The following is a 24892-nucleotide window of genomic DNA, read 5'->3' on the forward strand; positions in this document are numbered from 1 at the left end:
CGGTAATAGTAATAAATTTCATGGTCATAAATTTCAATGGCTCTACTCTTAGTAGGCATTGGCTACAAGCCCTACCTCCCTTCTTGAAGAATACTAGCTTTCAGTCAGTGATGTACAGTCCACTTCAGCTTCTGTAGAATAGAATAGAATAGAATAGAATAGAATAGAATAGAATAGAATTGTTTAGTTGGTAGGGATCCTGAGGGTCATTTAGTCCCTCCTGCAATGCAGCTGGCCAATAAGCTGGATCGAACCTGCGGCCTTGGCGTTAACAGCCCCACGCTCTAACCCACAGAGCAGATGCTCTGGGTCCAGAAGTGGAATGACAGACAGGGGGTTTGGGCAGGAATATGAGTTTTAGGAAGCATAGGTCCCATCTCCACTATATATTTAAAACAGTATTATACTACTTTCATCACTTTCTCCCAAAGAAATCCGAAGCCCCCCGTATTAAATATCTTTTGGAAGAAAGGTCAAATGATATTACACTGGCCGTGGCAAAGTTTCTTTCAGAGGTTATAAGAAACAAAGATCATTATGCCCTAGATAAAACAAAATGACTTCCTTGGTTTCTTCCATCTGTCTGTATGGCCGTTTTAACTGTATCTTGTTTTGTAATTGTTTTGTGGGTCTTTGGTCCACATTAAAGTATTATTATTATTATTATTATTATTATTATTATTATTATTATTATTATTATTAGTTGACAGCAGAATTGGCTCCAGGTGAACTTTGCTAGGGAAGGCTTTTTCCCATCTGGGTGCCACCACTATGAAGGTTTAATGTCTTGAAGAAGGAGCCCTGCTGAAGACCTTAGTCTACAACCGGGACAGGGAACCTCAGAGCCAAGTGTGGCCCTCCAGGTCTCTCTCTATAAACAAGTCCAGTTTCGAACTGATCCTATGTTCTAAAAGAAACCAGCCATCAAACTTATTTCCAAAATATGCTTAGCCTTGCAAGTTAGAAGCAGAAGTTTCTAACAAAAGTTGCTATGCCCCTTTTGCCTGTTGCTCCACTTTCCACTGGCATGGGGTCTCATGAGAGCTGTTCTGGAAGTGAATGTGGCCTTAAAGGTAAAGATAAAGGTACTTCTGACTGTCAGGTCCAATCGTGGACGACTCTGGGGTTGCGCACTCATCTTGCTCTATAGACTGAGGGAGCCGGTGTTTGTCCGCAGACAACTTCCGGGTCATGTGGCCAGCATGACTAAGCCGCTTCTGGCGAACCAGAGCAGTGCATGGAAACACCATTTACCTTCCCACCTATTTATCTACTTGCACTTGACGTGCTTTTGAACTGCTAGGTGGTTAGGGACTGGGACTGAAGAACGGGCGCTCAGCCCATCACGGGGATTAGAACTGCTGACCTTCCGATCAGCAAGCCCTAGGCTCTGTGGTTTAGGCCACAGCACCACCCATGTCCCTGAATATGGCCTTTAGGTTGAACAATATTCCCAGTACCTGGTAGACAGGTAGACCCTTGTGGAAATAGGTGTTCTTCCAGGTGCCTTGATCCCAAATCATAAATGCTCATGATATTTCTTTAAAATTATACAATGGTAGTATTGTTATTGTTTTTATTATTATTATTATATACCTCCAGGACAAGGGAGCCTTAAAGGTCAAAACCAGCACTAAAACAGCTTGAAAGCCATTATAATTTATAACAGCCATTGACAAACTGAAGTGCATTTCTAATTTGCTTTTATTTTATTAAGCCGGGCTGTGCATTTGTCTGAGGTCGGGGACAGCAATCCCTTTAGTAAATAAAAATATTAGGTGCTTTAAATTTATCTTAGTATACATACGTAGAACATTTCACTCAACTCAGGGCTCAAGGTGGTATCCATAGGAAGTGGAGGGCTCAGGTGGTCTCCCTTCAGATACCAACCAGACCCGAACCTGCTTAGCTTCAGCAATATAACTGCACTATGTACATCCAGGCCAGGTAATGAAGTTGCTCTTGCCTTTTATGCAGTGGTACAAGCACATTTCCTACTGCATGACATCTGAACAGGCTCTGATTCATGCTGAGAGATGTGGTCTCTTAAGCTATACAAGTCTTGATCAGAAATACATCTGGATATGCAGTTTTTGAGCCTGACATGTGTGATGCAAACGGCAGTTATAAGACTGTGCCAAAAATCAGCCTCCTCCTTCTTTTGTTTTGTTTTCCAGGTGGTGTATATTTGGAATCCTTGTGCTCTTGATTGTTATGTGCATTTTAGATTTAGACATCCTATTGCGATATTTTTATACTTTTCCTTCAGGGATCGTTATTCTACTGCATCCAGCACAGGAAGTTTCAAGGTCAGCATTACTTGAACAGTTGTAATAGTCCCAACAGAAAGATAAATATATATTGACTGTAGCTGAAGCTACGAATCTTGCAGTTGCTGAAGGTCAACGACCCCTCTGAGGTGCTCTTCAACCTTCAAATGTCTATAGGTTAAATCGCTGATGAATTGCCACACGCTTCTGAAGGGTGGAAATGCATAGGCACTGATATTGCAACCCTGAGCATAGCAAATCATGCACAAGTTCCACAGAATTCAGTGAGACTTATCCATGCATTGCAGATGGTAGATTTGCAAATGTGTGTGTGTATGTTGTGTGTGTATATGTGTAGTAAAGGTAGGAAAGACAGAATAGAGAGCAAACCAAATATTTATTACAACCAAAGACCTGAAATAGGGTGAAGTAAATTAAACAAAAAACGTAATTGTTTTGCATTCAGTATGTCATACCTTTTTGCCCCATTCTTTTGATTACAAATTGTTTTAGCTGATTTGAATATTGTATTTTTACTTTGTTATAACCCACCCTATGAAGTTGTTGTGAAGGCCAAGTATGCCACATGGGAGGGATGTTGAGCTTCTGCTGTGTGTGCAGAAGGTCTCAGGTTAAACCTCTGGCATTTCCTGGTAGGGCTGAGAGAGACCCCATCTGAAACTGTAGAAATCCAATGCCGGTCACTGTAGATCAGCTTCCCCCAACCTAGAGCCCTCCAAATGTCACTAGGCTGCAACTCCCATTGTTCCTGAAAATTGGCCATGCTGACTGGGGCTGATGGGAGTTGGGAGTCAAACAACATCTGGGAAGCCCCAGTTTGGAAGAGGCTAGGTAAACAACATTAAACTAGAGATGTCAATGGTCTGACTTGATATACATTTCTGAGTGCAAGCTTTGGCAGGACCATTCTGGGGTCAAGGGGACATGCCCAGTTCAGAACAGGAGGCTGTGTTCACCAGCTTCAAATCCCTAATGATGTGGAATGCTCTGTTCTGTTGATCAGATAGAGTCAGTGGGACTTACTTCTGAGTATACATGTATAGAATTGCTCTGCAGATCAGGAAATCCCCTCTCTGCTGGTTGTGTGGTGGGGTGCAAAACTACTCAAAAGTAATCAGAACCACTCAAAAGTCAATTAGCTGTGGAACCTAGAGGTGGTAACTCAATGGTCCAAGGTTGTGTACCACCTGACCCCCATCAGCTGCTGGTGATGGGAAGGAGAAATGAATAAGTCCATATTTTCAGGGAACCTGTTGTTTTATGATTCTGCAGATGTAGATTGAATTTTAGAATTCCACATTGAAATGTACTACCTGCTATTTGCTTAATGTTTTTTCCCCTGCCTGTTTAGCACCGGTAATATGAAAGGCATATTTACGTATAAATTTTAAAAAATATTTTAAAAATTAATCCCTAACCTTCATGAATATTGCATTGTTGACCCACTTATTTAACAGCTTACTAGAATACGGCCTAGTGCACCTCAACTATCCAATGCATTTTTAATTCAGCCCCATGGAGAGCAAATGCTCAGTTTCACCTGCGTAACAATACTGGACCATAAGCAAACTTATGAAGAGCAACCTAAATCAAGATGCAGTGCTTGCATCTCTGGGTGGTATCCTGCTGCAGGCAGCTGTTGCTTCCCTCTGTATATTCTGAGGCAGGGGTGGACAACCTACTGTCCACTGCCTAATTTCAAAAAACCCTCTGCAAGTGAGTAGTTAGACTTCTAGCAAGTTTTGCCCTTCTTTCTGCAGGGAGTCTGCTAGGTGGAACAGGAGCGGGAGAGATAGAAGAGCAGCAAAATGAGAGAGAGAGAGAGAGAGAGAGAAGGAAGGAGTGGTCCAGCCCTTTGCTTTTGCTCATTGTTGACATGCAGTCTGAAACAGACTGCCCCATCTATAGTGACTACACATCATTGGACTTCTGATTTTAAGCTGAAAGCTGCAGTTTGCAGAGTTCCTTTGATCTGTTCCAGATAACCCACCATTCAGCTTCTCTGGTCCTCAGTCATGCAGCACTTTATTAATTCCCTTTGCAAGAACTATGCTGTCAGTGCACGTGATTCTGTGTGGCTCTGTACATACTTATTTAGAAAACAACGGGAAAGAAAACAATGGGAAAGAAAACAGTGCACTTTTTGAACTTTGGCAAAGAACTTCAGGACTTTCCGAATCTGTCAGAGTTGTCACATTGACACAATAGTGCGAGACTAGTGGGGAAATTAGCATTGGTCAGAGATTCCATTGTTTTACACATAAAAACTTAAGTGTTATATATATTCCAACATTTTAATTTTTAAATGTTCATCTTTCTCTTTCAGTGCTAAGGGGAAAAATATTCTTGAAATATAAAGGAACTGCCCTGTGGTCAAAGATAGTCTTAACTACCTGTCAATCAAAAGGAGAAATTTGTTGAGACACTTAATTACAAGATAATGTAGTCATCAAAATGTCGTTGTGGTAACTGACAGCTCATTTTGGACTGAAAGCGGAGAGCACCCTCCCCTGAGGTCAGAGATGTTCTGAGGTTAACTCAGTAATGACAAGTCCTTTATTATCACATTATGACATTGAAAAAAAATTGCAATTATACTAATAAATTAATAACAGTAATAAAATGACAGTCGTAATTGCATAATATACATGTTGTCAACTACATTTTGGTGACATGGTTTGAATTTTTATTTTAGCAGCGTTATCTTATATGAAGTCATTCCAACTTAGCACAAACATTCCTTGCTTCTGAAGCTTTGGGTTGTTGCACTTTCAGCAGCTTTTAGGCAAGAAATAGGAACAAAGAATGTGAACATTTTGAGGCCCCCTCCAACTAATAAATGTCCGAGGCCTTTCCAATTGCTTTTCTTCCAAACATGTGTATTTATAGATTTTGCTCTGAGAATTCCTATTCTATTATATTCTATCCCTTGATTTCCCTTCTCTTATTAGCTGGACTTAATCTGCATACAAGATTGAGTTTGCCTTAGCCATAACTCCTTTTTATTGATACCATTCACCAGTAGAATATATAAAACAGTGAGTTCTTAGAGCATATATGGAGTGCTTCTTATTCACTGTTGCATAATCACAATCAGCCCCCTCGACACGCTTATGATTAGGAGAAGGGCTTCCAAATAAGAGGGCATGGTTTCTGAGCATGTGAAACAAAAGCCCTTCTTCCCACTCATTCATTCTAGGGATTCTTTTGAAATCCTCCCATCTGGTTTTGAATCTTGATCTTGGAGTTCCAAGTTGCCTGGTCTTTTCTATGGAGTGATAGCAATACTTTAGGGACCTGTCATTATTCTGTGCAGTTTGCTACAGCTAATTTGTTCAACCCATTCTCCTCCCCCTGCCCAATGCACAGAAATGCTTGCACACACTAATAAAAGGGTAGCTGAACAAGGCAACTGGATGCGCCTCTGCCTGTATGTGCTATGTTTCATCAGCTATGAGCCTTTCTAAGAGAGGAGCAGAGGGCAGAGTAAATGAAAGGAAATGCAAGTTGTGGTAGACTATACATGCACCATTTCTAGAATTAATTCTAGAAATTGACCATGTTCAGCCAGAATGTTAGCATGTAGTAGTGAATGAGCCCATAGAATGGAACCAGAGATGTTCATCCCATGTTCATTCCTCCTCCTCTGTGCCATTGTCAGGATTAGCACTTGATGCTTTGAGCAACCAGTGTTTTCTTCCAACAATCTCCAAGGAACTACCATGCAGTATACGACATTCCAGATGTAGTTGGACAACTATCTCTGATGACTGACAATGCTTGTTGAGGGCTGATGGAAGTTGGCATGCCATATATACTGGATAGAAGTGAAGGGACACAGCTTATAACTGATCAGGCCTTGAGAATAAGTTTAACACATGTTCAAAATTGCACCACCTCACAGTTGATGCAGCACTCCATGTGGGGTGCATTGCAGAAAGTCCTTGTTCTGTGTAGAGATGTAAAATTTATGGAAATTTTGAAGCCATGGGGGAAAAAGTTTTCCCCCGTCCCCCCCCCCCCGGGGAAATGAAAATTTTGGAAAAATTGAAAAAAAGTTCAGTGTGGAGTAGCTTTACAAATCATGTGAAACGCAGTGTATATAAAAGTATTGTGCTTGCAATAAAACGGGTAACCACCTCCCTTTCCCTCAAAAGCAAAAAAAGGCAAGAAACCATCAACATAAAGAATAATCAGATTTGCCCCTTATCACCAGCAGCAAATAAAGTTAAGGTCCACCTCAATATTTAAGCTCCATAGAAGGTCTACCCTTTGAATAGTGCTTTAAAAACAACAACAAAAGACACAACATATACATGCAGTTTATTCTATCTCATTTTCTGAACTACTTCTATCATTTTCCACGTCTTCTTCCTCTTCCTCTTTGTCATTTTTCTCATGGACTTCTCAAAAGCGGTTTTTTGGGAAAAACTGCCCCCCCCCAATTTTCCCGTTTTCCCCCAGGCCTTCCCATCTCTACTTGAGGACAGCCAGGGCAAAGCGTAAGACCAATTTTTTGCATGCCAGGCCCAGAAGGAACCAACATACAGTTACTAAATAGTATGTTGCACTAAGGCTCAAACTCTGTTTGAAAGGAAAAGGAGTGTGTGTCCTTTTTAAATTGAATTTGTTATTATATATTATAAACCACATGATGGTAAGAGAGCTTCTAAACAGTTTACAAAAATATACAACACAACATTAAAATGATTGATAAAACACAGTTAAAAGCAGGTACTTAAGAGTATTCAAAAGATGATTAAAGTCAGCAGTGGTTAAAAGGACATACAGTGGTACCTCTGGTTAAGAACTTAATTCGTTCTGGAGGTCCATTCTTAACCTGAAACTGTTCTTAACCTGAGGCACCACTTTAGACAATGGGGCCTCCTGCCACCGCCACATGATTTCTGTTCTCATCCTGAAGCAAAGTTCTTAACCCGAGGTACTATTTCTGGGTTAGCAGAGTCTGTAACCTGAAGCATCTGTAACCCGAGGTACCACTGTAAATCACATGCAGCTTCTACGTGTTCAGATGGGCTGGCCCTAACAAAAATGTTTTGAGCAGTTGCCAGAAAGAGTACAGTGAGAGCACCTGCCTGGTGTCAGTCAGCAGGGAGCTCCGATGTGTGGGTTCTGGAAGTCCTGGGGGGAAATGGAGGGATGGAACAGGTTTTTTTCTGTTTTCCCCCAAAGCCAGATATTTTTGGGGGGGACGGCTTGGGGGTGGGATGGAAAAAAATGTGGCCCCCCCAATTTTTCCGGTCCCCCCCAGGCCTTCCCATCTCTGGTTCTGTGCTTTGCCCAGATCAATCTTCCCAGCTGTCTATAGTTTTATTCCCCTCTGAAAGCAGTTCCCATTTTTTCCTGTATCATCCTTAGGGCATTTGAGGACTTCTTTTAAATTTAAGGCAGCGTGGGATTTTGAGTTCATCTTATTGTCACAAGGTAGGCAAGGGTGGTGTATGTATTATCCTTTACAGTAAACATTTCTCCAGTAGTCTTCAGATTCCCCAGATGCCCACACTTTTTGATATGAAAAAAGAGGAGTGAGAGCCAAGGGCTATTACTGAAGGCACCTGGGATGGCTGCAGACTGCGTATGAATTGTTGAAGGGAAGAAAAGACACTCAAAAACACCTCTTGACCATCTCAGAAGTTAAAGCAAACACATAAAAACCTCACTCTCCCCCACCCATGAGAATTTCACTCCAGTTTCTAAATTCAATTTCGTTTCTCAAGAAGAGGTGGACAACAGTTGAAAAAAGAGCACTGAGCTAGCCCTTATGTTCAGTTCAGCAAAGGAAACAGGTCCTTGTGTCCACATAGTCACCTCCTCCATTGATGAGTATGGGGAAGCCATTGCAGATGCAGTGATGGAGCCCACAAGGACTCTAGGGCAATTAGTGTTTTACAGCAAGTACTCAAAAGTAAATGATTTTTAACTTTGCTAACTGAAGGAAGAGATACAGCCACAAAGCCCTTGTAAATGTGCTTCTGCCTCTCCAGTTTAATGTCGGGAATTAGATTTGCATTGATGCCACTACACAAATGGAGTCCCGTTTCCCGTCTGCTAAATGCTTACAGGGGATAGTTTCTTACAGAGAGAACTTGGTGCAAGCAAGCTTTGTTTTATTTTTATTTTTATTATTATTTTTGCTTACTCAGAGAGGAAACGTAAGTGAAATTCTTGTTGACAGAGGGTCTCCTCTTGCTCACCTTGAAGTCTGTGCCAAAGGTCCTATTGATTTCATTGAGTAGCACTGTCCACCTTTGTTCTGGCTGGATCAAGACATGGTATAGGTGACAAGTAAGCATAACTCATACCTGCCCTTGGGGCCAGCCCTACCATTAGACAGAGTGAGGCAATCAGCTGGTAGATACTGTGGGTGGGGGCAACAGCAGCTCCCCCCCCATGCTATTTCTCGTGAGCCCCCAGCCATTGTCCTCTATGGGAGGTTAGAGCTGTGTGCCACAGGCCTGTCATCAACCCCTTAAACTAGCCTTCTCCTGCAGATGCAGGGAAGGATGTTGTTGCACCTCTAGTGTTGAAGCCAGGCTACAGCTGCACTATGCATTAAAAGCACTATTATACAGTGGTGCCTCGCAAGACGAAAAGAATCGGTTCTGTGATTCTCTTCGTCTAGCGGTTTTTTCGTCTTGTGAAGCAAGCCCATTGAAGGATTAGCGAATTAGCGCTATTAGCGGCTTTTAGCAGCTTATCTGCTGATCGGATCAGCTGATAAGCGGCGTAGCAGCTTAGAAAAAGAGGGGGGGGGGGAGGAAAAAAAACCAGCAGGAACTCGCAAGACATTGTCGTCTTGTGAAGCAAGCCCATAGGAAATTCGTTTTGCGAAAGCACCTCCAAAACGGAAAACTCTTTCGTCTGGCGAGTTTTCCGTCTTGCGAGGCATTCGTCTTGCGGGGCACCACTGTACCTCTTTAAACAGTTGTGGCTTCCCCCAAAGAATCATGGAGCTGCAGTTTTTAAGGGTGTTAATTTCCTTTCACAGAGCTTTAACTCCCAGACTTCCACAGGAAGCGGGATTCATTGCTAAACCAATCTGAGCTAGTGTATTCCCCCATACCCATCTTGGAGGAATGGGAGAGATCCAGACTCCAAAAGGATCCATTCCAATAAACGACTGGAACACTCCCCTCCTTTTATCTCTGCAGTGACAACAGAGGGGCATTGGTGGCAGCCCTTTCCATTGCAGCTGAGAGGGGGATTGCCAAGGTAGATCCCCTTCTCTCCCCTCTGGGAAGGAGATCCTCAAAATCCCATGGTCTCTGGAACAGCCTCTCAGCGACTATGGGATTGCAACCAGAATCTTAAACTTGGAAGATGGTGCGGACTGTAGAAGTTTCTACTTTATGCAAAACACAATTCAGAATAGAGATGATCCAGCCTAATGTCTGGATTTGACAAATAGCCAACTAAACTCTCACTCCCCCTTTTCTCATCCTTTTGGCTGCATTTGCTGGACTGAATTTTCTTTCTGGTGGCATCTGCCCTGTTCACTCTCCTTTTTCTGACTTACATTATGCGATATCTCTGGGGTGCGCTTAAGAAAGGTCACCATCTGTGTACTTGGGGAGGGAAGAAGAGGAGAGATAGAGGTGCAACTCCTGGAACCAGGAGTTGAGGATTTTCTGATACTGAGCACAAATGCAAAAATGGCGGCATCCAGGGATTAATGAATAGCAGAAAGTGCTTTAATTTATTTGGAAGCAGTTTGTAAATGGTGTGGAGTGCAACACAAATTTCCCCCTAGGTGTATTTTATTCTAGAGAAAAGAACCTGAGCCCCTGGCCCTCAGAGAGATGAAATATATGATACATGACAATTGGCTGATGGAAGATCCCTTTCTTTTCAGCAGGAGGGGGGTGAGACAAGGAGGCCTAGGCCTATAGCTTTCTTTTATGTTAATAGTAAAAGTTCTTACTCAACTGCAGAGTGCCCTTTCTTTATTGCATAGCACAGCAGAAACCTGGTGTATTTGATGTGTTTTACGAAGCATGCGTATCTACAGATGGTGTTTTTGGAACATGCGAAATATCCAGAGTTTGGAAAGTTCATTTTACAAAGGAAATAGTGCTAGTTGAAGTTCAGCATGCATGTCAAAAAGGGAACTAATTCCAGTTCACATTTGATAGTCAGAGTTACACCCACTCATAGCCACACCCCTTCTAAGATCATACAGTTATAATTATACAACAATAATAATTGGGGGTGAATTGCAAATATCAACACACTCCAACTAGATTTTCAGCTAGATTTACCGTATTTTTCGCTCTATAACACGCAGATTTTTTCTCCTAAAAAGGAAGGGGAAATGTCTGTGCGTGTTATGGAGCGAATGTGTGGTCCCTGGAGCCGAAAAATAAAGCAAAAATCAAACCGCGCTTCAGGGAGAAGGGAGCTCCGTGAGACAGGAAGTTGCTGCTTTCCTGCATTCTGCCTCAGGGTCTTACTGCCCACCCTGCTCTGTTTCGTTGCTGTGTTTGCTCAAACGGAACAAAGAGCAGGGAAAGCCCCTCCCCTCCAGGCAAGAAGAGAGGAAAGCAGAGCGTCCGAACAAAGAGCAGGGAAAGCCCCTCCCCTCCAGGCAAGTAGAGAGGAAAGCAGAGCGTCGCTCTATCCTGTCCCTGCTCCGGAGGGAACAATGTATGTGAAGGGAAGAGAGATTACAGGTTCGGCTTAAAATTCTGATTTGACTTCCTGCTTTTTGTTTTTGGGGACACACAGCATTCAAATATGCTTTCTTCCATTTAAAAGGATGAAATCCTTAAACAGTGGCTGGCTTGGGTGGGTGGGTGGGTGAAAACTTTTGCCTTCCTTTCCTCACGTTATAGCCCTCTCCTGCATTCTTAGCCTTCTGTGTTTTTCCTTCCCTCCCCACTTAAAATGTGGTTACAAAGCATGGATCCACATGGATCCTCAGGATCTTTGCATTGGGTCACCCCAAATTCACCATCAGAGCACACAGCACGTCCATGGCTACAGCCTGCCCCCCCAAAATCACACACCCATTGTTGCCTGGGGCTGCAATGGTGCAAAAACGTGGTTACAAAGCATGGATCCACATGGATCCTCAGGATCTTTGCATTGGGTCAGCCAAAATTCACCATCAGAGCACATAGCATGTCCATGGCTACAGCCTGCCCCCCCCAAAAAAAATCACGCACCCACTGTTGCCTGGGGCTGCAATGGTGCAAAAACGTGGTTACAAAGCATGGATCCACAGGGATCCTCAGGAACTTTGCATTGGGTCAGCCAAAATTCACCATCAGAGCACATAGCATGTCCATGGCTACAGCCTGCCCCCCCCAAAAAAAATCACGCACCCACTGTTGCCTGGGGCTGCAATGGTGCAAAAACGTGGTTACAAAGCATGGATCCACAGGGATTCTCAGGATTTTTGCATTGGGTCACCCCAAATTCACCATCAGATCACATGTCTGTGGCCACAGCATGAAGCACAAAAATGATACGTCCACTGTTTGATTCAGAATATTTTTTCCCTTGTTTTCCTCCTCTAAAAACGATGTGCGTGTTATGGTCAGGTGCGTGTTATAGAGCGAAAAATACGGTACTATTTTCTGTGCCAACTCTGGTTGGCTTGAATCAGCACAAAGAGTGAGATGGCTTTTTTTTGGTGGCCGGAAAGCTCCCCTTCATGCTGATAGGGTGGCTGTAAGACGCTGGAGGCTGGGACCCTGCTGCAGAAATAGTCATGGGTCTTCAATCTCTCAGTGACCCTAGACAAGTTTACCTCTTCTGGAGAGCTGATGTCCATCCTAGTGTACAGTACTGAGATGGACTAGATTAGGCATGTCCAACAGGTAAATCGTGATCTACTGGTAGATCACTGGATGTCTGTGGTAGATCACTGGTAGATCTCCCCCTGAAGAAGCTCAACAACTTTGGCTCCCCTAAAAAAGCTCAACATTTTTGCCCTGCAACCCAAAGAAACGTGGCTTTCTTCCCCCCTAAAAAAGCCTTTCAACTTTGACCTGAACCCCCCAAAAGGGGGTAGATCACCGCCAGTTTTTTAACTCTGTGAGTAGATCACAGTCTCTTGGGAGTTGGCCACCCTGGACTAGATGGACTATGGGTGTGGCTCCATATCAGGCAGTTTTTATTCTTGTGTAGTTCAGGGGAAATCAGTGGATGTAGTATATCTTGATTTGACCAAGTCTTTCAACAAGACCCACCATTATATTCTTGCTGTTAAACTGTGGGTTAGATTATTACACTTTTAGGTGGATTTATAGCTAGATGTTGGACTGTATCCACAGAAGTTGCTCCTTGTCAACAAGTGCAGGGTTCTGTCCCAGGCCCAGTTCTGTTTAACAGGTTTAAGAATGACTTGAACAAAGCAGTGGAAATGATGCTTATCAAATTTTCAGGTGACACAAAACTGGGGCGATGGTTATAACTAGCATCTTAAGAAGTCAGAAAGGATTCTAGGTGATTTTGACAGGATGGGGAACTGAGTCCAAATGATAAAAATGATTTGTAATAGATAGAAATGTAAATTGCTGCATTTAAGTCAGAAGAACCAGGTGTACAGCTACAGGATAGGAAACCCCTGGTTTGACAACAATTTGCAAAATGGATCTATTGATTTTCACAATATTGTCAGCTAAACATGAGACTGTGGTGTGATGCAGCAGCTAAACGGACTGATGCATGTCTAGGCTACATCAATAAAAAATATGGTGTCCAGATCCTTGTTTGTTAATATCTATTGTCATCAAGATGCCAAGTGTATCTTTTTAACCATGCTGCCCAGGAACATGCATATACAGTCGTACCTTGGAAGTCGAACGGATTCTGTTCCGGAAGTCCGTTCAACTTCCAAAACGTTCAAAAACCAAATTGTGGTTTCTGATTGGATGCAGGAAGCTCCTGCAGCCAATCAGAAGCCATGGAAGCCATGTTGGACGTTTGGGTACCAAAAGAATGTTCACAATCCGGAACAATCACTTCCAGGTTTGTGGCATTTGGGAGCCAAAACATCCGAGTTCAGGATCCAAGGTACGACTGTATTTAAAATGAAAACTGGAATCTCAGCTTATGATAAGAACTTTTAAGTTGCAAAAGATTTAGCAGGTGGCAGGTGGGAAGCCTGCCGTTCAGATGTGTGTCACTCCTTGGATAAAATGGGTCCTTTGTGTTTGCAGCGAGGCTTAAAAGAATGCCATTATTGCTTTCCTATATCTGTAAAATGTGCCGTAATAACACTTATTGAGAGTCATTTTTGCAAGGGTAACATTTTGAAAGGGCCACTTAGCAGGAAAGATAACCCCCCTCCCAACACACCCACATGCAGGAAGAGCATGTGTCTGAGTCAGATGTCCCCAAAGCTTCGTTCATTGTTGTAGAAATCATAATTGTGCAGTTGCACGAACCTGAACATTTGTGCTTTTCCTTGCAACAAACAGCCCTTTTAAAGGTTACTTGTATGTTGTGAACAAATCCTTTTCTTACCCCTGTAGCTTTGTTTGGAGGTATATGATGTAGCATCCCTCTTGAAGCTAAGCAGGTCTGGGTCCAGTCAGTTCCTGGATGGGAGACCATCTGGATGCATGTTGCCTTGAGTTACTTGGTGGAAGAAAAGTAGCTTGTTTTTGTACAGCCCTCACTGATTTCGGGCGGGGGTGTGTGTGTGTGTCACAGTTATACACTGTGTCTCATATTAGTTAGTGGGAGAGGGTTGCCATCCGGATTTTCCAGTTCAGTGTCAGGATCTGCTGACCACTGCCCTATGTGATCAGGTGCATGACTGCGACCTCTTGCTGAAGAGTCAAGAGCAACTGATCACTGCCCCCATCAGGTGAAGTGCACAACTGCATCCTCTTGGTAAACACCAGGAGATGTTTTGACTCTGCCCAATAGGCAGCATGTTGGGAGGAAGGGACTATATGAAAGCTTCCTCCTCTGTGGTGCTTTCCTTGAACAAGGCCTGCTAAGGTTCTGTTGCTCCTAGTCTTGCTCTTCTAGTCCTGCTTCCTGGCTTGTGTTCAGGTCCTGTCTCCTGGTTTCCCTCTCACCCTGATTCCTGGCACCAGCTTGCTACCCAGTCCTGACAATCAGGCACTAAAATGCCTTGGGTAGATCATGTCTCATGAAAGCCTGAGAACTGTTTTGCTAAGTGAGTCCATTGGTTCAAGATCACCTATCATTCTGTTTCTCACAGTAGCCAGTCAGATGCTTCTGGGATGCCCACTAACTGGAAATGAAGGCAACAGCCCACCCCCCTCCCCCCTCCCTAAGCAACTGGTATTTCATGCTAGACTACCTCTGAATATGGTGATTCCATTTAGCTGTCATGGCTAATAACAACGGATAAATACATTTTCTGCAAATCTATCTCTAATCTTCTTTCAGAGCTATCTCAGCCAAACTCCAGCATCACATCTTGTGGCATGAAGAAGATGATGCTCTTTCTCATTCATCCACTCCATATATATATATGCCTGGGTGTACATGCACTCCTGAAAAACCTTCTAGGTTTAATTCATGGTTAAAAGGGTCAGACCACAGAACATTTGAAACACCTCTATCTGCCCCAAACCCTGGAGAGATGCTGGCAGTCAGAGTACATAAGAACATAAGAAGAGCCTGCTGGGTCAGAAGCCCAAAGGGCCATCTAGTCCAGCATCCTGTTCTCACAGTGGCCAACCAGATGCCCACAAGAAGCCCATAAGCAGGACACAAGCACCTCCTGAGCATTCTCTCCTGCCGAGGTTTCCAGCAACTGGTATTGCTGTCTCAGACTGTGGAGGCAGTGCATAGCAACATGGCTAGTACCACAGATCGCTCTCTCGTCCATGAATTTGCCCATTCGTCTTTTAAAGGCATCCAAGTTGGTGCCTATCAATGCCTCTTGTGGGAGTGAGTTCCACAGTCCAACTATACACCGCACGAATAAATTCTTGCCACCTCAAGTCAGCCCAACTCATACTTGCTGACTCTTGACTGGTAGCATCCCTCTAAGGTCCTGGGCAGACTTCCTCATCACTTGCCACCTGATCTGTTTATGTAGAGAGGTCAGGGATTGAACCTGGGAACAGTTGCATGCAAAGCACACTCTCCATCTACTACTGAGCTATTTCCTCACCTTACCTGACTTTTATCTCGATGAACCCAACCCCAGCCTAATGTGTCAGTCTTTCCTCCTAAGGAAGGTGCTCCAACCCCTTGATAATTCTGACAGGCCTTTTCTGCGCCTTCTTGAAAAGAGCTGTGGTTCCTAGTTGCATAATGGCACCCAAAATCTGCCACCTTCAGCAGGGATCAAACCTCTTTGCTCTGTGCAATAATAGCCATGGGGACTGAATTGCATTGTTGGAGGTGCCCTCTGCAGATGAGCAAGCCGTCCTGAATGCATTTATCCCAACAGCCCAAGGGAGGAAAAGGTGAGGGTTCAAGTTGGGTTGAAAGAGGGACTTTGTTTTTGCCAGACCCTGGCTTCTTCTTGCTTTGCTGCCTTCCCTTTGGTTTCTAATTGTCTTACCTTCTGCAGTCTGTTTGCATTTGAATTAGAAGACAGGAGCATTATGCTTACGCCTGGCTTTCAAGTTGTTCACCTTTAATTTCTGAACTGCAATTAGATCCAGTGTGGTGTCGTCCCCCCCTCATACACTTCTCTTGCTGCTTTTCAGGCTAGCAATTAGGAAGGGTTGGGTGAATAAGGTTACCATTTGCTCCATCTCTATTACTCTGACGGATGGAGCTATTAAATAAAGGCAAACTGTAATTCCTCATTACCTGCCTGCCTCATTTCTGCTCTTTGCCCTGGAGAAGAGCTGCATAAAAGATCAGAGTGTTATTGAGAGCTACCGGACAAATATTGAGTATTTGCAGCAGAAAAGAAAAGCAGCAGCAAAGATTCAGCAAAAGGGCAGCTGCAGTTGGGGCAGAAGGAGAATTTTTTGCTGTTAAGAGTGACTGCAGAGGGCAAACAAAAAGTATTATAAGGCAGCTGCCTCCAACCCTGTGTACTCTATATATTTAAGGGCTATAACTCCCATCAAAACACCTGGAGGGCACCAGGTTGGGGCAGCTGGTATAAAGTATGGGGGAGAGCCATAATGAATGCAGAAGGTCCCAGGTTCAATCCTGCCAGTCTCTCTGGACAGTGCTGAGCCAGGTGGATTACTGTTTCAGTTCAGTATAAGGCAGCATCCTATGTCTTGACTGCAGACTTGTAAATAAGCCTGTAGTGGTTACAAGCCTGCTGGTAAATTGACCATTGACCCTGCTGGCTAGGACTGATGAGAGTTGGAGTCTAATAACACCTGGAGTGCCACAGGTTTCCACATGTTGGGGAGTACAGTATGGATGGCACAATATGTTTTTAAACAAAATGGTGCCACTACCGAGCAGTCGGGAAACATTCCCTTTCCCTCCCTCAATAAACCAAACTCCAGAATATACCTTTGAGTCTCTAGTATGAAGGATAAACAGTTCCCTCTTGTGGTTTTAGCTGGTGAGTACTGTCTCCAGGATTTTGAGAGCTCTTGAGCATGCCACCCTCCGTGTCATCCTCCCCAATCTGGAAGAGAAAGGGCATGTAAACTGACAACCTCTTAAATTGCACCTAATCTTCTTGGATGCAAAGTGGAAACAGTAGTGCTGTTAGGGAAGTGAGCCCTCTGCTGGTCTTGCCCTGTCAAATGCCCTCTGGAACTGGCCCTAGAAACGAGGTCCCATGTAGTAGAGTTTGGAAATCTCTTTACAGTTTGGTATACTTCATTTATGGAGAAGAATTCACCAGCGAACTGCTGCTTTACTTACGCCAGTGTCCACTGTTTCTAGAATCAGGAACCAAACACTTGAGTTAGATTGCTGGGTGCAAACATCCCTTATCTTAAACTATATTAGCCAGCAGCAAGAGTGACACACTGGAAGGTGGTAGCCTCTTTTTTCCCCCATTTGCATCTTGGTTTGTGTATAGGTTGCCAGCGCATGCAATTGACTTGCTGTTTGATTTCACTGTAAATGCCAACATGGACTGGCTGGGTGCAGAGGAGTGGTGGGAGGCCCCAGCTGGGCAACCCCCAAGGGAACCCCCTGGGGAAGAAGGTTCAGAGCCAGGGAATTGGTGGTGGGATGACGGTGAAGACTGGGGAGTGGGTCGAAAGCTGGAGGGGCAACAGGGTTTAGTGAGCAGGAAGAGTCTGTGGCAGAGTGCAGTTCAGACTCTGAGGCTGAAGCAGAGGCTGTATTTTGGTTTACAGTGGTGCCTCGCAAGACGAAAATAATCCGTTCCACGAGTCTCTTCGTCTAGTGGTTTTTTCGTCTTGCGAAGCAACCCTATTAGCGGCTTAGTGGCTTAGCGCTATTAGCAGTTTAGCGGATTAGCGGCTATTAAAGGCTTAGCGGCTTAGCGGCTAAAAGGCTATTAGCGGCTTAGCGGCTTAGAAAAAGGGGAAAGTGGAAAAAAATCGGAACACTCGCAAGGACGTTTTCGTCTTGCGAAGCAAACCCATAGGGAAATTTGTCTTGTGAAGCAGCTCAAAAACGGAAAACCCTTTCATCTAGGGGGTTTTCCGTCTTGCGAGGCATTCGTCTTGCGTGGCACCACTGTACTTGCATAAAGAGTTAACTTCACTGGCACCAGTTACTTAATTACTTGAGTGCTGATGTGCATCTTACTCCACTCAAGCAGTGAGTGAAGCCGCTTTCATGGTTCCCACTTAACAGCTTTCAATGTGATGTTCATGCTTGCCAAATCCCAGTTACACAGGAGCAAGATCTGAAGTTATTGAAGGAGATTCAGATTACAATATCCTAATAGGGTCCTAATAGATCATTGACCTGTTTCCTCTGTGTCTTGTCCTGTCTTCTCCCATGTGGGTGGGGAGAGGTGGGAACCTTGCAATGTGGAGCTTTTGTTTCTGGCTTTGTTTGGGCACTACAGTGGTGCCCCGCAAGACGAATGCCTCGCAAGACAGAAAACCCGCTAGACGAAAGGGTTTTCCGTTTTTGAGCTGCTTTGCAAGATGAATTTCCCTATGGGCTTGCTTCGCAAGACGAAAACGTCTTGCGAGTGTTCCGATTTTTTCCCGCTTTCCCCCCTTTTTCTAAGCCGCTAAGCCGCTAATAGCCTTTTAGCCGCTAAGCCGCTAAGCCTTTAATAGCCGCTAATCCGCTAATAGCGTTAAGCCGCTAAGCCGCTAATAGGGTTGCTTCGCAAGACGAAAAAACCGCTAGATGAAGAGACTCGCGGAATGGATTATTTTCGTCTTGCGAGGCACCACTGTACAGTTAATTTCCCTCTCTCCTTCTTATGTGGCTGAGAAGAGTTTTCAAGAACTACAGCTTCTAGAGTAATCCTAGCTAGGAACTGTGGCTAACATTAACTGTGCTTAGTTTAAAATCTGCTGGCTTTGGAAATGATGAGTTGAATTGTTTTCAGCAAACCACAGTTGAGGTTAATTACAGTTCATTGGTAAGGACTAGGCAACAAACTATGGCGAACTAAAGCAAAAGCTAATGTAGGGGAAATCATGCGAGCCCAATAAAACTTATTCTTGCTTTTATGTGTTACACTAAACCATGGCTTATAATTATTTTCAAATGTGCCCACTCTCCCTCTATACCTGTCTTCTCATAGGAGTGGTGGTGGGGAGATAGGGAGCATTCTGAGCATGATCTGAAGGCATATATTGAAACAAAGTTAGAAATAGATCTGTAGGTCTGAGTCTGATCACTGTCTGGTTGGAAGACCACCTAAGAGCTCCATAATGAAAGAAAAGCAGGATTATTAATGTGCTAAAATGTATATTGCACTTTAGAGGACTTAAAGGACTTCACATACATTATCTTCTGATCTTTACAACAACCCTAAAGGTAGGACAGAAGTATTTATAACCATATTGCAAGTAAGAAGGCAGAAAGGAAGGACTTTCTTTCTGGCCATTGAGTGAGTTCCTGGAAGGGGCAGCATTTAAATCAGGGATTTCCTGACTGGATACACATTGCAATGAGGCTGCAGCAGACTACGGATGCTCAAGAAATTTGATTTTTGTGAATCAAGATAGAGACTGACATGAACCATATACAGTGGTGCCTCGCAAGACGAAAAGAATCCGTTCTGTGAGTCTCTTTGTCTAGCGGTTTTTTTGTCTTGTGAAGCAAGCCCATTGACGGATTAGCGCTATTAGCGGCTTTTAGCAGCTTATCGGCTTATCGGATCAGCTGATAAGCGGCTTAGCAGCTTAGAAAAAGGGGGGGGAAGGGAAAAACCAGCAGGAACTCGCAAGACATTGTCATCTTGCGAAGCAAGCCCATAGGAGATTCGTTTTGCGAAGCTTCTCCAAAACGGAAAACCCTTTCGTCTAGCGAGTTTTTCGTCTTGCGAGGCATTCGTCTTGCGGGGCACCACTGTACCCCGGATCAATGTATGGACTGTCAAAGGGACATGGTAAGGGACACAGGCAGATGCTCCAGAAGGTAGAGGTGGCTTTCTCAGTCTCTTACAAGACCTCTTCCTTGGGCTGCCTCCCCTATGTTAAATAGCTCACTGAGCTCCTTGCCTCCCCCACTTAGCCCTAGTTGGCCACAATTACAGACGTGGCTGTTCCAGTGCGTATTGGTGCTTTGCCCAGTCCCTAACCCAGAGCTTTCCAAACTCTGTGTTGTGACACGTTAGTCATTGTGTCGGCTGCAGTGTGAAGAAGGTGTGTCACACGAATGCTCCTCCCGGGGATGGAAAGGGGGTTAGTCTAACCTCCGGTTTGCTAGTAAAACGGAATTACTGTGTCGCAAAATGATGCGTGTCTAAAAAGTGCGCCACCAACATGGAAAGTTTGGAAAGCTCTGCCCTAACCAATCAGAACTTTGTTATCCATCAGCGTTTACACATCCTGAATGGTGTAATGCAGTTCACAGTTCAGGGAAAAAACAACCCAACCTATCAAAATAGGTTTAAAATGAGCATTTTAAAAGTATGCTTTAAAGTCCATGTTTAAATACATATTTAGGAAGCATGGTTTAAATATATACAGTGCCATTAAAAAAAACCACAGATTTAATGCAGGAACAAGATGGAACTGACTTATTGGGGTGGGGGTGAGACGTGAAAGTGACACGGACCAGATAGAGATTGATTTGCCCATCGCTGCTCCAGCCTGGTCTTCTCCTGTGGGGTGAGCAGGTGTGTGCATTTGGGGCAGGGTGGGCTGTGCTGCTTAAGCCTCCATTTGCTCTTGCCTTGTCTGCATCTCCCAGGAAGGAGAAATACTGTAATAATTAGTGAGATCATTAGCATGGACCCCGTGTACTTTAGTATTCACAAAGAAGTCTTTAAGCTAAGCAGTAAGCTTTCCTATGCAGGCGAGAAACAAATGGATTAGATCTTGCTGAATAAGCTCTTTAGGATCTCCAAGGAGGTGACTTCTCCGCTGATGGCCAGTGGGGGTCTGGAGAGTGAAATAATTACTTAACAGTGTGTAAACAATGTGAGATGTGAAGTGTGCTTCCCCTCCCCCCTCCCCTCTCCCTCCATCTCTTTCCACCTCTCTCCTTTTCCCCCTTTCCTTCATTGAGAGAGTTTCTCATTGCGATGGCTCCGTAGGGACACACAGCAGAGAAATTTGATTAAATGGATGCCTGGGGTCGTGACCCTGTCTAAACACGTTGCAGCTCTCAGCATTAATCAAAGAACAGTAAAAGAAAAAAATTCTGACCTTGGTGCGCGTGAGGTTTGTATACAGTTGCACAGAGGAAGTTTGTGTGTGTGTGTCTTCCTCTGTTTGTGTGTCTGTGTGTGTGAGAGAGAGAGGGAGAGAGAGAGAGTGCAGGCAGGACACAAACACAAACTAGGGAAGAAGCAGATTTGTAGAGCAGAGGTCCAACATCCTAATATTAACATCATCATCAGAGTCCTGCTGCATCAGTCCAAAGGTCCATCTGGTTCATTGTCAATATACTTATTATTATTACTTTTTTTTTATAAAATTTGTATTGGTTTTACAGAATTTTAAAACTTATTATTATTACTGTTTATAATTATAAATTATATTTATTTCCCTCCCCTTCCTCCCAAGGGAGCCCAGGGAGATGTCATGTTTTCACAGCATCCACGAGGATGCCTCTCTGGGAAGCATGCAACCAGCAACAATGATGGTGGCGATAAATAATGAGATGATGAAAAAGAACAACAAAAATAATTCAGAACCTGCACTTTAGAATGTTCTTTAGACCAGCCGTCTATTTTGCAGTGGCCCCTAACTGCCCTTGTTGCATTTGAGCATATTTCTTTAAAACATCTGTTTCGGGTGGATACCTATCTGGACATTTGGATATCAATATATATGTTTTAATTAAAATATATGTTTCAATTATATCAATATATGTATATATTTAAATTAATATGGATGTGAGATGATGGGGTTTGCCCCTTCATCTCCCTTTTTTTCTCCCCCAAGTTTCTTCATTAATCTCTTTTTATAAAATAAATAAATAAGAAAAACAAGAATATTCCTTAGGATATTTGGGGTTCTCTGTATTTTTCATGGAAGCTTCATACATTTAACAGAGCCAAGTGGTAAAGCCTTTTCTGGACTGTACCACTTCAGGATGTGTCATGGGGGTGTTGCTTATGTATTATGGAGCACACACCTATCTTCCCTGCATGTAGACAAACAGCATTTCTTAACCCTGACATCCTGTTTTTCCACAAGCAGGGAATTTCCAGTGCTAATTTGAACCAGCCCCTGGAAATCACTCACAAAATAATTTGGGAGGCCCAAATTATTTAAAACATTCTGCATTCAATCCACAATAGAGTTATGACTGGAGATTTTAGGCTTGAGCCAGCATTATGAGATATGACCCATCTGTAAAATGGGAACATTCAAAAGCCTACTTTAGGAGTAACGAGACTAAACTGCATTGCAACTGCTGTAGTCATGTATCAAAAGATGGTGATGAATTATTTTGGTTTAACGGTCAGACAGTAATTGTACTGTCTAGGTGATAGTGCTGGTTGTGTTAGAAATGCTGTATTTAAGAGTTTAGGCACCACACCTTTATCTCTCGTTAATCTAATGTCAATACCTGCCTGCTTGCCTGCAAACTGACAAATGTTGGGCAGATGACTTTGATTACTGTCTGACTGCTCTACATGTGCTAAGCCAAAACATTGTGCCAAACCAGTTGCATGAGGTGGTAGGTAGTCCCAGAATAGCACAGGGAGCCTTGGTATCTGAAGGATAGTCATCTTTCAAATAAACCTGCATGATTGGTAAATCTTCAGCGGAGACACTGCTTTGAGTGCCCCCTCCTTCACAAACGTCCTTCCCAGTGTGATAACCATCAAGTGAGAGGGAGAGATGGGATGACCCTGTTGACCTCTCCTCCCCTACACATCATTGTTCCTGCAGGCCTAAGGACACCCAATGAACTTGACATCAGAGGATTGAATCTAAACCTACTATGATTGCAGTGTGTATATATGTGTATATGTGTGTACACACACACATACACATGCAGAGAGAGAGAGAGAAGTACCATTGAGTTCAATGGGGATTTCTTGATAAGTTTTTGAAGTTTTTAGGCCATCATACAGAAGGAAATGCCTCTTCTAAGGTCGTACCTGCCATGCCAGTTGTGTGCATAATTTTAATTGGGTACTGTTTTTTATTTACATGGAAATCTGTGCAACTTTAGTCAATGAGTGTAACTACTAAAACTCATGTGGTTAATAAACATTTTTCTTTCTTTCATCATATGGCAGTCTAAAACCTATCAATATGTCCAAGAATATTTATTTATGTATTTAAAACATTTCCATCTCACCTTTTTCACACATGTGCCCAAGATGCCTAATAAGATACATTTTTAAAATAAATAAATAGCTATAACCACTTAAATTCACACTCAGGGAGAACCTAAAACAGGTCGTACATTGAAGATCTCAGTGGGTGGGAAGTTACAAACACCACAAAACATCACACCATTAAATGTTTGGCCCTCCAGGTGCTGACTACAACTCCCAGCATCCCTGACTGTGAGTCATGCTGACTGGGGCTGATGGGAGCTGGAGTCTAGCATCATTTAGAAGTTCTCTGGTTCACTAGTTCTGCTTTTAAAAATAAATAATGGCGGCTGACTGAAAGACTGCTGAAAAAGTGTTGCACTAAGGCAGTGGAGGGCCACTGGAGAGTGACCAAGATGAGCTTTCCTTAGAAGGGATTTCTGCAGCCACAGAGGAGTCCCTTTCACGTGTGCTTGCCTGCCCTACCACAGCCACTGATGGGACATAAAGAAGAGCCTCTCCTGCCAATCTTAACAATGGGATAGACTCATATGAGAGGAGATGGTCCTTTGATATCCTGGACACAGAGCACCTTGCAATAGTTCAGTCTCAAGGTTATTAGAGCGGAGTATCTTATCTCTTCAACACAAACTCTTCAATGCCCAGCACTTTGGACATACCCTCCAACATTTCACCGATGAAAACAGGGACGTCCCATTCCATAATGATAATTTTACTATTTATACCCCACACATCTTACTGGGTTGCCCCAGCCACTCTGGGCAGCTTCCAACATATATAAAAACATAATGAAACATTAAACATTAAAAAAACCTTCCCTATACAGGATTGCCTTCAGACAGCTCAGGAGTTGAATAACTCCATACCCTCCAACATTTCTCCGATGAAAACAGGGACGTCCCATTCCATAATGATAATTTTACTATTTTTACTCCACACATAGTACTGGGTTGCCCCAGCCACTCTTGGCAGCTTCCAACGCATACAAAAACATAATACAGCATTAAACATTAAAAAACTTTCATTTATAGGATTGCCTTCAGATGGCTCAGGGGTTAGATAACTCCACCCCTTCCAACATTTCCCCAATGAAAATAGGGGCATCCAAAGGAAAAGTGGGACATTCTGGGATCAAATCAGAAACCAGGACGGCTTCTCTGAATCAGGGACGTCCTTGGAAAATAGGTACACTTGGAGGGTCTGCATCGAATTGTTCTTGGTGACAAACTGGAAGACACCACTGCTCACCTCACACAGATTTTTTTTTCTTTCCCCTTTTTGGTTGGCCCAGTGGTAGAGCTGCATCATCTCTTTTTGTATATCAGGGAGGGATTTGAAGGACTTGAAACCCTCATGAGCGGTCTTGGAAGTGATGACTGCTGTGTGAGGAAATAATGTTCTCCACAGAACAGGCGAACAGTTGCAACAACAACAGGATTTTAAGAATTGCCAAGGCAGGTTTTCTGCCTTGCAAGCACAGCCGAATACACAAACGCATATGGCGGTACATGGATGCTCTCTTCCCCTCACTCCTCTCCCTGCTACCCAGGTTTTGAATGCTACTCTGACACAGAGAGCAGTGCTGTGCTGAAAGAGTTAAATTTTCTCTCGCACCCCTTGATAAAACAATTCTACAGTAAATATTTTAATTAAGTTTTCTTGGAGAACACAAAGGTTCATCTAGACACAGGTCACATTGACAGCGCTAAACAGCATGGAAAGATTTATGAGGTCCCCTTGTTTACCCAGGAATGTAAAAATTTCCCTTTCTAAATGGGACAGTCTTATCTTTATTATTCCAGGGCCC

General features: G+C 43.5%; 1 protein-coding gene across 9 annotated transcripts in view; it reads left to right on the forward strand.

The window, feature by feature from the left end:
- The window catches only part of DACH2 (dachshund family transcription factor 2), a 340390-nt gene that overhangs the window by 73859 nt on the left and 241639 nt on the right, over positions 1-24892 (forward strand). Inside the window, exon 1 of one of the 9 annotated variants that reach the window (XM_081180170.1) lies at positions 2195-2309. The exons of the other annotated variants lie outside the window; for them this stretch is intronic. Coding sequence (XP_081036296.1) covers positions 2215-2309 — 95 coding nt within the window. The 5' untranslated portion in view covers positions 2195-2214. Of the gene's footprint in view, positions 1-2194; positions 2310-24892 lie in introns of those variants that run through there. 9 annotated transcript variants of the gene reach the window in all.

This window comes from Podarcis bocagei (assembly GCF_964188305.1).
Source record: "Podarcis bocagei genome assembly, chromosome: Z".
Lineage (NCBI taxonomy): Eukaryota > Metazoa > Chordata > Lepidosauria > Squamata > Lacertidae > Podarcis > Podarcis bocagei.